The sequence below is a fragment of the Xiphias gladius genome, chromosome 7, assembly GCF_016859285.1.
Source record: "Xiphias gladius isolate SHS-SW01 ecotype Sanya breed wild chromosome 7, ASM1685928v1, whole genome shotgun sequence".
Classification (NCBI taxonomy): domain Eukaryota; kingdom Metazoa; phylum Chordata; class Actinopteri; order Istiophoriformes; family Xiphiidae; genus Xiphias; species Xiphias gladius.
The window spans coordinates 22,153,123-22,166,575 of NC_053406.1; the positions used below are offsets into that span (position 1 = coordinate 22,153,123).

Below are 13,453 nucleotides of genomic sequence, written 5' to 3' on the forward strand. Positions count from 1 at the left end.
TGGACGATTCACCCCCCTTACAAACAGGGTAGATATTAGTTTCCAGGGCTCCTGAGTAGGCCGAAATACCTGGTTAGGGATAGCTAGGGTAAGGTCGGGGTCAGGTTAAGCTTCATAAGCGACGACTCGTCTGGGTTAGGGGTAAGGTTAAGGGGGGAAAAACCCATAACGACGGGGAAAATAGACGTCGACACGCCACCTCTTCCCGAGCCCTGGAATCTAATCTAATGATGATATAGCTAGCCTTTCAGCCCGTAGCTAGGTTAGCTAAGCAAGCTAACCCTAACACAGAGCCGTGTCAAACATCCCAGGCGGGGGTTTGTTCATTTCCGGTTCTACTGCTGATTTCACTGCCGAAAAACAGGCATTAAATTAGTCCTACACAAGGTGACCGGGCAGCATACGTGCTGGGGGGTTGGGGGGGGGTGACAGCTAGTCACGCACCGCAAGTCTGATGCGCCTACGTACCTGGTCTGGATTGAGAGCAGCCCGCACAGGTGTAGGTGATATGTATACTTAATTGGTTCGGTCGCAGCCAGGCAGCGTGGATAATAGTGATCGGCGGCTGAGGGACGCGTTTGACACGGGAACTAATGAGCTACCTAAGTATGAGCAGAGGGCCACCCAATGGGTAATTTGCAAGTGTTTTGTATCAAAAAATCTTCACAGCGGGGGTGTCATACTTTCAATAGGCCTGCACCCCGAACGAACTTCTGGGAGCAGGTCCAGGACGCATTCCAACCTTTGTGGCTATCAGCAATTTGATTTATTCAACCTGATAAAAAACAATTACTCCACCATAGGGCAATTGTCCAGCTGGCCCGCTGAAGGCATAATTAACTTACCCTCAGAGTTTGGAAGGTTGTTTTTCAAGGAAGCCACAGTTTGCTGATCTGACTGTCCTTCTAAAAGGTCTTAAAATATTTGGAGAAACGTTTCTGACCTGTTGAAAAGCTGACTTACGCTTCCTAATTTCACGACTTTTACCTGTATCCTTCAAGTGTTATGAGAACATTAATTTCATTGCATTTTTTTTTTTTTTTATTCCTCCAAGTATGAAGACGAAGTGTAGATATGCTCTGTAAATATTCCTAGAGTAAGTTGGGCCTTTAGGATCGCACCCTCAAAAGCTCAATACATTTCTTTTTAGACAAACCTGGGAGCGAATCATTCCAATCTTATGAAACTTCAGCGTCTGAGAGGTAAGCGAGGAGCACCGACGAACACTAATTTTCATCACAGTAACTGTTTTGAATAGAAACGAGACATCTCTGCGCTGTGACGATTCAGGGCTCTGTTTCTCCACAGGTTCAAGGATGATCGTAAAGCTGAACCTACTAGAGGGAAGCGCTGCCCCTCTTCTGAAAAGAGACGTGAGCTCCAACCTTCTCTTCACTCTCACAAGGAACAAAGACGGAGGTTGGGCTTAGTCAGTTCCAGGTTGTGGTATCAAAGCAACTTAAAGTGGTTATCTGCTGAAAATCTTTGTTTTCTGTTCATTTGTGGGCATCTTGTCCATTGCGTGTGTGTGTTCATAATCCTAATTTGGAGATTAATTAGTTGAGTGGTGACACTGTATCAACAATAAGTTTTGGCTCATGTTTGCTGTACATATTCACGTATTCTTGTTGTTTTATATTTTCGTTTTCCCAGGCTTCAAATCAGAGCATCTTGCCAACGCTTGTGTGACCTCCTGCCCTTTGTCAATTGTCAGTTAGACACAGCAACGACACTGGAGCTCACTGCAAGGTACATGAGCTACCTGAAGGAAACTCTGCCTCCAGACATCCTGTCTAAAGTAGGTCTACTGCATCCTTTTTAGCAGCACGGAAAGCCAAAGTTTTGCCGTGATCATTTTCATGATTTTAATATCTTGCTTTCCGCAGGTTAATAGAGCAGTTGAGGAAAACGTGGGTGGTTTGTGGAAAAACACACAGAGACCACAGAAAAAACGGTAGAAACTGTCCTGTACATAGTCATTGCCAATTTTTTGAGACCGATAAAGTTAATGCTTATGAACTTTTTAATTTTTTTTTTTTTTTTTTTTCTCCTTCAGAAGAACAGTCAGGCTAAAGAAGAACACATCAAAAAGAGCAAAGCCTGCTGCTAAGAAGGCAACTGAGAGTATGATTATTTGCTTACTTAATTTATTTGTTATTTTTGTCTATTGTTGCAGTTTTGCTGACTATGTCTTGCAATCTTGGAATAACAATTCTCAAATAAATTAAGTGCATAGTTTTGGGAGGCTTTGCTGCAGTGTGAGTTTGTTAATGTGGTGTTTTTCTGTGGTAATTTCAGATCATGTTTCAAGAAGATGCACTCCGCATGAGAACTGTAAAAAACAAAATCAGCCATCCATCACAATAACTAATCCTCTGACAATGGATCAGCTGCTTCCTACAGCAGAAGGCCTGACCACAGCGCATGCCCCGCCAATACTGTTGGACAAATCGGCCGTTCCCTGGGGACAAATGCTGCCAGTGTGCCAGGATCAGTTCCTCTCTGCGTCATTTCAGTCTGTGGAAAATAACTGGCTGAAGCCAACCTCTGCATTTATGAACCCCACTTCATGTGCTTTCACATCAGAAATAATCAGCAGCTCTTTACCACAGACGGGACTGGACCCATCTTCAAGCCATGTAGTATTGGATGTACCTCCTGGTCCGGCGGACCCCGTTTCTCTTTCATCAGTGACTCTTGGCCCAGCCTACAACCCACCTGAACCGACTACTGTAGCAAATTTCATTTTACCCCCAGGAGATCCGAGTCAAATTGATTCACCCCTGGTTGGTCTAACTGACAGTGTTTCAGCAGTAGATTTTACAAACCAACCACTTGTCCCATTGTCTGTGTTTCAAAGTGCAGCATCAATTGCTGAGAATGGAAATCAGCCAGTGCCAGATGCTCTGTGTGATTCAAGACTCCTTCAGGAGAGTGACCTCTATAGTAGTAGCCCTTTGACAGACAGTCCGCAGGATGGGGTCAGTCCCTTTTGGCTGGATTTGCTGCTGGATGCCAGTGGTAACTTGAGCTTCCCTGATGCTAATCTTGTAAACACGGTTCTTTCACCTTACACAGGGTCCAACTAGCTATATGGCTGGAAATGTCACTAATGATATGCTTCATATATATGTGTATATTTGCAGTTTCAAATGGTCAAATTCTAGAGAAATAGATGTGGATGTATTGGTTAGTGTTTTTTCTTTTATTGCCTACATTTTATAATTGTCTACACTGCATGTGAAAGACAGAATTTTTTTTTTTCAACAGTCTCTATTGAGCTAGAGCTGCATTGATGTCATTTGTTTTGAACGGGTCTACATAAAGTAGCTTGGCATGCAATGCATGTCTATATACGGTAGGTGCAGTCTGTGCACAGACATTGTACCGTCTTCTTCAGTGTCAGTGAGGTCTGTGTGCTGCATAGTATGCAGACCTCAATAAAGGCATTTACTTGTCATTTTTTTCCATATGGAGTAAAAGTGCAGTTTTTCCCAAATTTTTTTTGTCAAAAAAATTACAGATGGGATTTCCAACTGTATTAATCCTTAGTTTTTCAGCAGAATATTGCAAGAATTATGGCAGTCATGCATCTCTTTAATTTTTGAGGTACAGTAAATAAAGATCAGTCATATTTTGTATTTTTCAGACAATTTTAAAAGTGTCCAGTCTGTATAGTGGATTATTTGTGTTAAATCAATGGGAAACCATGTGAGGACCATGTTTTTGTCTTAGAGTTGAATAAAATGTTTTCTTCAGTATTTCTGTCATTTGCTTATGTAAAATCTCGAATATCACTTTTTTTTAAATCTATGAAATGAATGGTAAATAGCTGTATTTATATAGCACTCATTCACACGAATAGCAGGAAGCTGCAGTTCAAGGTGCTGGCCTGAGCATCAGGAGCAATTTGAGGTTGTGTCCTGCCTCATACTTTTCCAGTCTTAATTTCATGAATTATTTTACTCAATCTAAATATTAAACACTCTGGACTTAATTTCCCAGTTGTTACAGAGTGATTACTAAAACCCTGGCTGAATGAAATATGTAAAACTAATTTGGATGATCCATTTTCTCGACTGAAGTCCTTCATTTAGCAGAAAAGGAATTTAGAGAACAAACCTAAAATTTGATCAAATATTCTGTGATAATTAACGTTGTAAAACATACAGCCACTAGGTGGCGGTGTTGGGATTATATGTTCAAGATAGTGTTTACATTGTGTTTACTGGATTTTAACAGTTGCAGAAGAAAAAAAAATGCAAATGGAATTGTTTCCCTGACCAAATCCTGTTCTTACTTCGTACGGCACAAAATAAGTAACTCCCCAAATCTGAAAAAAAAATACTGAATTTCTTGTCTGTTCAAACATTTTATTTTTTCAGAAAAATCTCATTATTTCAGGTGGTAAAGAAATCTCAATGCGCAACTAGTGGAGTACTTGAAAGCCATCTGGAAATTAGAGTTACCTGCTGAGGGCTTAAAGCTGGAATTTGAAAAGAGACAAACCAGATCACTTCACTCAAAAATAAAAATAAAACATTAATTTCATATGAAATACTATAAACATCAACATTTTGAAAATATGTGGCTATAAGTGAACTGAAACGCACTGCAGATTGTAGCAGAACACATCAGTTTTACAGCTTTAGACAGCAATAGCTCTCGCTACATATTAGAGATATAACAAAAATACATAATAAACTATGGACATGTTTGACAGCTTCAGTTTTACAAAACATTCGATTTTTGCATATCATTTGAAATTTGCAGGCACGGCGAGCAGCAGTGATTACTTCTCATTTTCAACACCCCAGGGGAAAACAACAGTATAGCACACAATATTTTGTCTCAAACCATCATATCTGAAAATATTGACATGTAGGTAATATTTTTCATCTCTCATTCAAAGTATATAAATTGCACTTACCCTATCTGGGGAAAACTCACACAGATACTTCTTGAAGATTAGGAAAAGTTCCAGCGTCTAGTCAACAACCACTTTCTTAGTACAAACAGCAGAGTTAAACTGTTATTCTCAAGGTAAGTGATAATACCTGAATGTTATATTGTGTTTTAATGTACTGTAGAGATTTTAATCTGGGTTATACAGTATAATCTTCCTTTTTCTCCACATTTAGGTCCATCTACCTCATTTTACACAAAAATTAAAGTGCTTAAGAGCTGTATCAAACTTTCAGGATATGTATATGACAGTAGCTGTCTCGCACATATGGAACATCTTTTATAAATAATTTAGATTAAATATATATTATTATTTAGAGGACTAAAAGTGATGTTTTAAGGCGCTGCTGAGGGAATGAGGGAGGGCACTAAAGGCTATTTCTCATATTTCTCCACTTGCTTCTCGTTCTCGGGTTTTTCCTGGAGCTTGTAGTCTTCCAAAATGGCCTGCGCCGTGTGCTTTCCAGTCCTTTTCACCACAGCCTTAATCCCCAGGTTGTCAATGTTGAAGGCAGTGAGACCGACATTAATGGCAGAATTTACAGCGTGGTCTGTGGCTTGTCCTGCTGCTGCTCCGTACCTTCATCAGAAGTCAGATTGGGTGAAAGGTCAGAGCGAGAGGCGGGGGGAAAGAGGAGGATTTGGGGAGAATTAATCAATATGCAGTGCAAGGACTGCGAAGAGGCCATGCTCTATGTGAACTTCACCCATGCAAGTGCACACTCTTAAATTAAGAAATTTCTGACTGCCAGAATCTGAATTTTAATCAGTTTTTCAATATGGATATAATCATCTTTCATGGTATATATAATCTCCCCCCCCCCAAAATATCAAAATTGAATTTGAATTAAGAAACAATTTAAAGATGAAATAGCCAAATGGGAAAGTTTTTTATTGCTAATCCAGTAACTTTAATAACTGATAAATCAAGGTACTTCTCTTAAGGGTAGAAAGTGTTTAGCAAAAACTCCTGACAGTTGACAAATTCATATTTTCTCATGATATATAACATGGTATTGCTCAACCCTATTTAAATAGATGAGCAACTATATTGTGCAGATATATCGTTCATCATTGGAAGACGTAGCACAAATTCATACAATATGGCAAGATTTTTAAAATCGGGCAGGACAGAAATGTTGCTATTTGTGATATTTCCATTAGAGAGACTCAGAGAAATCAGTGAAAGCAGCGTCATCGTGCGAATTGCCACACGGGGAAGGGTAGTGAATTGCCACAGCAGAGATGACTTCAGAGTGCTCTGTACAAGAGCCAAATCATTCAAAACAAACAAAAAAATGTCATGCTTGTGATTAGTGGTGTCAAGAGTTAAACGGCTGTGTATAATTATGAAAAATTACACTTCTTCTCATTATTCTCATTAGGTGGGTCAAAGATGTTTTGGAGACCCCTAAATCTGCAAAGCAAATTGAAGAGGAAAATGAGTGAGTGCACGTTTGGTTTTGCTTGCATAATGCAAGGGGTCATTTGCAACATACACATCAATAACCTGTCTAGCAAGCAGTGCTGAGCAAAAATTTTAATTGTTGTATATTCAGGCAAGTGACAGTGGTCGGACAAGTATCTGAAAATAAAAAGGGAAGACTTACTTGTGTTTTACAGTGGTGACTGTCTCTGATGCAACACTCGTAGTAATGTTCTTTGCTGCTACTTCCAAACCAGTCCACATGGTTGCAAACCCTGGGCAAATACGCAACATATGAGGCATGTCAGCATATTTTAGTACATTTCTTATAAACTACTTCCTCTTAGAGAATATAGAGTGTAGATAAACTCCACCTTGCACTCCACTAGCAGCCACCACCATGGCTCCGTCTATGTTGGAACGCCCTTCCTTGTCTTTCCTCATAGACTCGGGGATCAGCTTGCCTCCATGTTTTTTCACGTGTGGAGCCAACTCCCGGCCCACACAGCCAGCGACAGCACACACCCCGTCCACTGCAGTGTCACAGCATTACTCAATTAGAGAGCCACTGCCAAATAACCACACAAGGTCAGTAAAACATGCTGACTGAAGATGACTTAGTCACCTAGAAACTGGCTGACTTTGACGGCGCCCCCCGTCGCTTGCTTGGCAACGTGGAGGCCTTTGGTGACCGTGGGGCTGACGTGGGTGGGTTTGTCCTCTGGAGTGATGTGTTCTCTGAGTTTGGATGCCCCTTTGTGAATGGCCTTGCCTGTGAACTCAGCTCCTTTCACCAGACCCCAGCTTAACCAGGACGCGCCTGAAAGGCCAACAGGATCACACAGGGTTAACCATGCTGCACTGCTGATCTATATTCATGAACAACATCTTTCTAAACTAATTACTAACAAACTAAAGCATAAGAATGAATAAGTCTGAGGGCACAATGTAACCTCACCTGTCAGGATCCCACTTGCCACCTTTTCACTCCACTCGGGCAGAGCCTTATCCTCCTCGGTCGCTGCTGGTGCAGTCTCCTCAGGTGTAGCGATGGACACTTTCTGACTGAGATTAATGGTGTCTGCAGCTTCATCTGGTGCCTGATCATATAGACACATTGGTTAGCCACTGTAAGATGAAGACGGACAATGTGAGCTGAAAATAAGAACTACTTGTCAGTCACAACTTTGGACAAGCTGTACACATCTCTGTTCAGATGCTCGTCTCCAAGTAACCCAAGTTCGCACAATAGCTCCTCTCACTGTTCTGCGCTTCTCGTTACAATGCACTGTCTGTCTGCCACAAAGAGACTGTCTTTTTAAAATGTCTCCATGCAAAACAGTCTCCTGGGCTGAAAAACCAAAATCTTCAACTTGACCCAAAAGGAAAACAACACAAAAGTGCCTACTTGCTGATAGGGAACCAAATCCATCAGAGAATATAACTAGCCTGACTGCACACATCAGAAATGACCTTGTTTGGCATCGATCTGAGTTATCCCCGTCATGGCTGAACTGGCACTCGTCTTTCAGCTGCAGCTCCTCTAGTTGTTCTAGCTGCTACAGATAAGAGCATTATAACTGATTAATTCTCCTCACCTGTCTGTCTAAAATCCCCACAGTGCTGAGGCAGGGGCAACTTGGGGAAGTGTGCCAGCTCAAAAGTAAGCAGGAGCGAGAGTGTCATGCCAGGCCAAAACAACGAGAAAGGTTTGGAATCCTCTCAGCCTGCAGCCTCGAAGCATTGCGTAAGCGGCAGCTACAATCTCATTCATGGGAGGAAGAGATTTAATAACTGCAGTGTTTCCTATGCCTTCAAAATGTGTTTGTGATGACTGACCTGGGAAAAGGTGGAGGATGGTTGGGGACCACAAAACAGCAGTGAAATCACAAGTTAACAACTGCAACATTTTGCACTTTCAACTGCACAAAATATATTTAGGTGTGAGGAAAAATCGACTTCGTTGGATAATCAGATTCTTCTGTATGGGAAACAACGGTTTGTTAAGTCAACATTAGCAGCTGAGGCTCAGGTATTCTAGTATACTAGCATATATTATTCTAGCGTATCTTACGGAACAATCAGACCGATGAAGGGGGATCTCAGCTTTTAAAGAACACACTAGAAAAAATGAAGAGGCATCCACCTTCATGGGCCTGAAACTACCATCAGCTGCAGATCACTCCAACTTTACAGTCACATTTGCCTAAAACAGCTCTGTGCCCCCCACTGGCACAAGAGGAGTTACCAATGGGCATTGAGTAACAATTCTTTGGTGACTTCAAACTCTTCTGTAAACATATTTTGATGTGAAAAAAGTAGAAATACATTTCAGAGAACGTTTTCTGTGAGCATTTGGTCAGTGAGAAAAAAAATCAGTGCAAAATGCATGTCATTAAGAGGCAGATGACCTGCACTGATATACATTTAATACAGCTGTTCCCCCAGAGAACATCGAAACATGCGCTGTGTTGTCGCAGATCTGACTGACCTGGACCCTGAGATCTGTCATCTGGGAAAGTAGGTCCTGGAACAATTCCCTTTCTGTAGCAGGCAGCTCAGAGGACAACACCACCCCCACATAATAGCCTGGAGCTGGCGCCATCATGTCCGGAAACATGAACACACCAGTGTTACACAGCAACACTGGAGAGTCCATAGACATGAGAGGATACAGCCAGTCGCACACCTGTCAAAAAGCAGGAGAAGTTTAGGAAAAATAAAGAGTGATGGAAAATCTGATAAGGAATAGGTAAACGTATGACACCATGATGATGCGTAATGGCTCAACATTTCCCGTTTTCGCCCTAATGTACAGCAAAGTACGATGATGAGTGAATTTACGTGGAAGTAAAATGTAAGAGGGGGAAAGAGGTCTGCAAAGACATTAAGCTTATTTACAGGTTTTCAAATGCAACCTCGAAATGGCGAGCCTGACATGTCTAATGGAGATCCTGATTAGTGCAGCACAGTGAACTGTCTGAAAGAAGAAAAACAAGAGGACACTGTCTCCCTCTGACTGCTGCATGTCTAACAGGATTATAGGGCATAACAGTGTAAGCGGGATTTAGATAATTACTTGCACTCATGTGAATCACAGATGTCCCCCACTGGCAATAGCACCTGGGAAATTCCCCAATGAGGAGTCAAATTTCAGTCTCATGACCCGCTAGTGTCCAGTGCATCGGCTGTATTAACAGACAGCAGGTCAAAACACTGCCAAAAAAAACCGACACAAAAATGCTCAAGACAGGATGTGTTGCATTATTTAGATAAAAGCATTGATTCAGCCTCTTAACAAAAGCCTAAGCAGATAAGTTTACATCGCTTTGTGTCATTTCTTATCTTATCACTGTGCACTGGCTGGGGACAAAGTAACAGCGCACTTCAATGAGGGCTGATTTATGTCCGTGCCTCTCATTGACTAAATTACACCGAGTCAGTAAAAAAGAAATGTCTGCTGAGTCTCTCAGACTAATCAGGGCCGCTGGTGTGTTTGTGGCAAAACAAACAGGTTGACAGGTTGTATTTTTGTGGCGATACAGATGCACAATGCAAAAATATTCCTGAACCGTTTGATAGTAAGAATCGAAAACTAAAAAAAAAAAAAAAAAAAAAAAGGACTCAACCCCCTGTTGTGCAATATATTGTCACAGCTGCCAGTCTGTCCATGTGCAGGGTCATTCTGTCATAGAGAACTTTAAAGCAGAGGCTTTGCTGAATTTCTATCTTTACCAAAAACCTGATCTCGCAGGAAGTAAAAATACCTCTTTTAAGGGCTGCCTTTCATCTGTCACCGCCAAAATGAATTCACTCCGGGGTGACGCTCTGTGAAAACACAGCAGGACGATGCTCCACTTGATCGGTGCTGGCAACTGACAGCAGAATTCACTTTACTAACAAAATTCAGTAAACTTGTAGGCCCTGACAATGGACTGAAGAGAGGACAGCAGACAGGCAACGCCGATGAGAGACAGTGTCAGTGCTACAGAGCCACTAGGTTCCCGGTTAAGTGGTGACTTTCACTTGAATGCATGGTTGGGTGCCCATAGTGGTGGCAGGTAACTGGAAACAGGAGCATAGCATCCTTGTGAATACGTTATTGATTACGAATACATTACTGAATACGTTGTTGTTTAAACAACAACTGAAAATGGTGAACCTCATTAATGTAGGATGTGCCGCTGCTGTGTTTGACTGCATCAGATTGTACAAGTGTAACTATTTTCTGGTATTTTACTGTGTATTTTACACATCACAATTAAAAAAAAAAATTAAAAAAAAAAAAAATCCTTTATAATTCAAATTCAAATATATTTTAACACCATTTTTCCCATTTAGAGAGTTATGAGATCTTCCAGTTCCCATCCAGTGTTTCCTACGTATAGAGGAAAAATTAAGTCGCATCAAATCAGCTTCAGATGTTCCTTATGTTTATATTCATTTTTCTGTCAAAAAATGAATTAATGTTCAGTGGGTGACGACTGAGGTACCGTCTTTGTCCAATTTTGAGCCAATAATGATACTGATTAGGGACTCACCAGGAGGATGACATCATAGGCATAAACCAAATGGGATTAGGGCACTAAGTCAAAAACGCTCACATGGCCACGTCCATAGGGCAAAGGGATAGGGCTGATTAACAAGCCTATCTCGGCCCGCTGGTGACTCACAGTCCAAGCGGTTTTGATGAGCGCCGAGCAAACATCTTACAAAATCAGGTTAAAGGGCACAGGAAAGATTAAACAGCGCTGATGAAACTGCAGTGGTGACATTCCACTCGCAGTCATTGCATCAAACGGGCACGAGAGCGGCTCATCTAGCCCTTCCAAGCTTCATGGTGGAGAGCGTTTTACCGTGCTGAAACATCTGGGGTAATGCGTCTATTTTCTCTTACCTGCAGAAATGCTGGTGGTCGGTTGGGCATTCTGTCAGAGTGATCACTAGTAAACTTCACCAGCCGCAGGTAGCCAGGGTAGGACGGGGCACTCACTTGACCTTCAGGTGTGACGTAGAATATCTGCACACCATAAGGGATGTACAGCAGCTCCTCTCCTTCCTCGCCCATGCTCTGGGGAGACGGTGTCGAGGTAGATGTGCGGCTGTAGAACTCATCCCCCACCACTGACATCTCGCCTACATCTGTTCCATATGAAATAGATAGGTGGCCATCAGCCGCATGAGGAGAGTAAGCCGGCGGCTGATCGGCTGGGACCAGAAGCTGTCTGGTAGGCGAAAGAGGCAGACCCACGCTACTGCACGCAGGCGTGCCTCCTACGGCTCCTGCTGCCTGGCCATTAGCGGAGAGCAGCTTGGTTGGAGCTGGCCTCTCTGGCTTCTCTTTGGTGGGGATTTTTGGGTAGAGACAGTCTGCAGACATGCCCGTGGCACCGGTGGTGCGCAGCGTAGGCGCAGATCCATGGTCAGAGCTGGTCTCCAGGATGGCCAGGCGAGTGGTGATGTTGTTCAGCGTCTCCTGCATCTTCTGCTGCATCTGCCTGGCCGATTCCCAGGAGCTGCCCACGCACTCCTCTCCCTGTGAGGGCACGCTGGTGGCCCTGAGGAGGTGCTGTCGCCCTCGCTTGTAGAGCTCCAGGGCCTGAGCCTTGTCTCCGGCCTCGTCTGCTGTCAGTCCTGTATTGATGCACTCGAAGGCTCTCTCGTAGCCATCTCTGATCACTTGCAGTCTGGCATTGTCGAAGGCATCTTGTTTAGCTTTCTCCATTTGCTCTGAAACAAGACTTACAGTTAGCTTTCGTTACAACTTGCTGTATTCATCCAAGCATGGGTTGACTCTCACCTGTCGACCACACAGACAAAACATGCACGGCGTAACAGGGCACAATAACATTACTTTATAATACTTTGCGTGGTTTAATAGCCATTTTTTTATTCAGTTTACGTTTTACCCCTTACTTAACATCGACCTCGGTGTTAAAGCTCGCCTTATCTACGATCAGAAGTCATTTTTAAAAAAATAAAAAAGACGAGTGTCTGAATTGGCCGGTCTCTCTGGCTCTGCCTAACTTACGTGCGCTGGTTTATCTGGCGTAGAAGAGGTCGCCAAAGTCGGCTAAAAACAGGCTAAAGTTGGCGAGGGAGCTGCCGACACAAACTAACCACGGCCAACGTCGCTGTTCACACGGGTTCAGCTGCTGTCTGTTTACGCCGTGACTTCACTGCACCGACCGCGACATAAACACAAGCGTGAGCGCCCGAGGAGTCCGTCGACTGGAAATGATTTCAGCGTTGGCTATTTAGCATTAGCTCCTTGGCTAGCCGACGGCATCCGCGCTTACCTGCGTGAGCGACAGACCCCGGCGAGCAGCTCAGTTAGCCCGTTAGCTCTCCCGTAGCTAGCGCTGCGCGACGCCGTCAAATGAGACAACCCTCGAGCGTCGACTTCGGGCGGCGGGCGGCGGCCGTCTTTCCCCGAGCGAACTTGCGCGTCCGTCTGGCGGACGACTCCCTCCCAGCGTGGAGCGGCGATGTTACACTGGACCGGCCACCGCGGTCACCGACCTTTCAAGGCAAAAGCACCGTGACAGGGTGTGTCGATGTTTGGCTCAAACTCCGCGACGGAGAAACCTCTCGGTTCTATTTTGAAAGTGTCGACCGGAATGCGTGCGAGTGCTGCCCTGGCGGCATCAGCGGAAGTTTTAATTGATCGTAGTTGTTGCAGTTAGCCACTGCGGCCACTGGGCGGCAGTACACATATAATTCTAAATACAGTTACGTTCAAAACCACTTATTCATGCTACCACCTAGCGGTCACGGCGAGGAACTATAACAATTAATTGGTCAAGTCAGCGTCAACACGAACATAGCGGCGTACCCCGACTTCCGGCAAGTCCTTTCAAAATATATTGACCAACTTGATATGATCGGAAACGCAGTGACAGAATTATTATGACAGCATTATACTAATTGTTCTCTAGTGGTCAGGTTTTGTTCAGGTTTAAGCTATATTTGTTTAGCTGACAAAACAAAAACCTAAACAAAACAAACAAACAAATAAATGACTAAATAATAAAGCTGATATGTTTCCGGGTCGATCATTAA

The 13,453-nt window shown here is 43.3% G+C and overlaps 2 protein-coding genes across 8 annotated transcripts; one reads left to right on the plus strand and one right to left on the minus strand.

Moving 5' to 3' along the window:
• The first annotated feature begins 347 nt into the window (after positions 1-347).
• Positions 348-3,761, plus strand: LOC120791855. 3 transcript variants are annotated; one of them, XM_040130629.1, is made up of 7 exons: positions 348-606; positions 1,151-1,202; positions 1,309-1,440; positions 1,654-1,798; positions 1,887-1,954; positions 2,057-2,124; positions 2,299-3,761. In XM_040130629.1, the coding sequence occupies exons 1-7, from the start codon at positions 594-596 to the stop codon at positions 3,087-3,089; spliced, it is 1,269 nt and encodes a 422-aa protein (XP_039986563.1). In that variant the 5' UTR covers positions 348-593; the 3' UTR covers positions 3,090-3,761. The 3 variants fall into 3 exon arrangements, with proteins under 3 accessions (XP_039986563.1, XP_039986564.1, XP_039986565.1); XM_040130630.1 differs by having other exon boundaries at positions 350-631; XM_040130631.1 differs by having other exon boundaries at positions 354-606; positions 1,309-1,419.
• Positions 3,762-4,364: 603 nt separating this feature from the next.
• On the minus strand, positions 4,365-13,061 carry spartb (spartin b). 5 transcript variants are annotated; one of them, XM_040131110.1, is made up of 9 exons: positions 12,691-13,061; positions 11,289-12,121; positions 8,883-9,080; positions 7,350-7,491; positions 7,017-7,211; positions 6,766-6,924; positions 6,576-6,666; positions 6,327-6,382; positions 5,394-5,545 (listed from the first exon to the last, which is right to left on the minus strand). In XM_040131110.1, the coding sequence occupies exons 2-9, from the start codon at positions 12,114-12,116 to the stop codon at positions 5,505-5,507; spliced, it is 1,710 nt and encodes a 569-aa protein (XP_039987044.1). In that variant the 5' UTR covers positions 12,117-12,121; positions 12,691-13,061; the 3' UTR covers positions 5,394-5,504. The 5 variants fall into 5 exon arrangements, with proteins under 5 accessions (XP_039987040.1, XP_039987043.1, XP_039987041.1 ...); XM_040131106.1 differs by lacking the exon at positions 6,327-6,382 and having other exon boundaries at positions 4,365-5,545; XM_040131109.1 differs by lacking the exons at positions 6,327-6,382; positions 12,691-13,061 and adding an exon at positions 12,512-12,660 and having other exon boundaries at positions 4,365-5,545.
• Between the last annotated feature and the right edge of the window lie 392 nt (positions 13,062-13,453).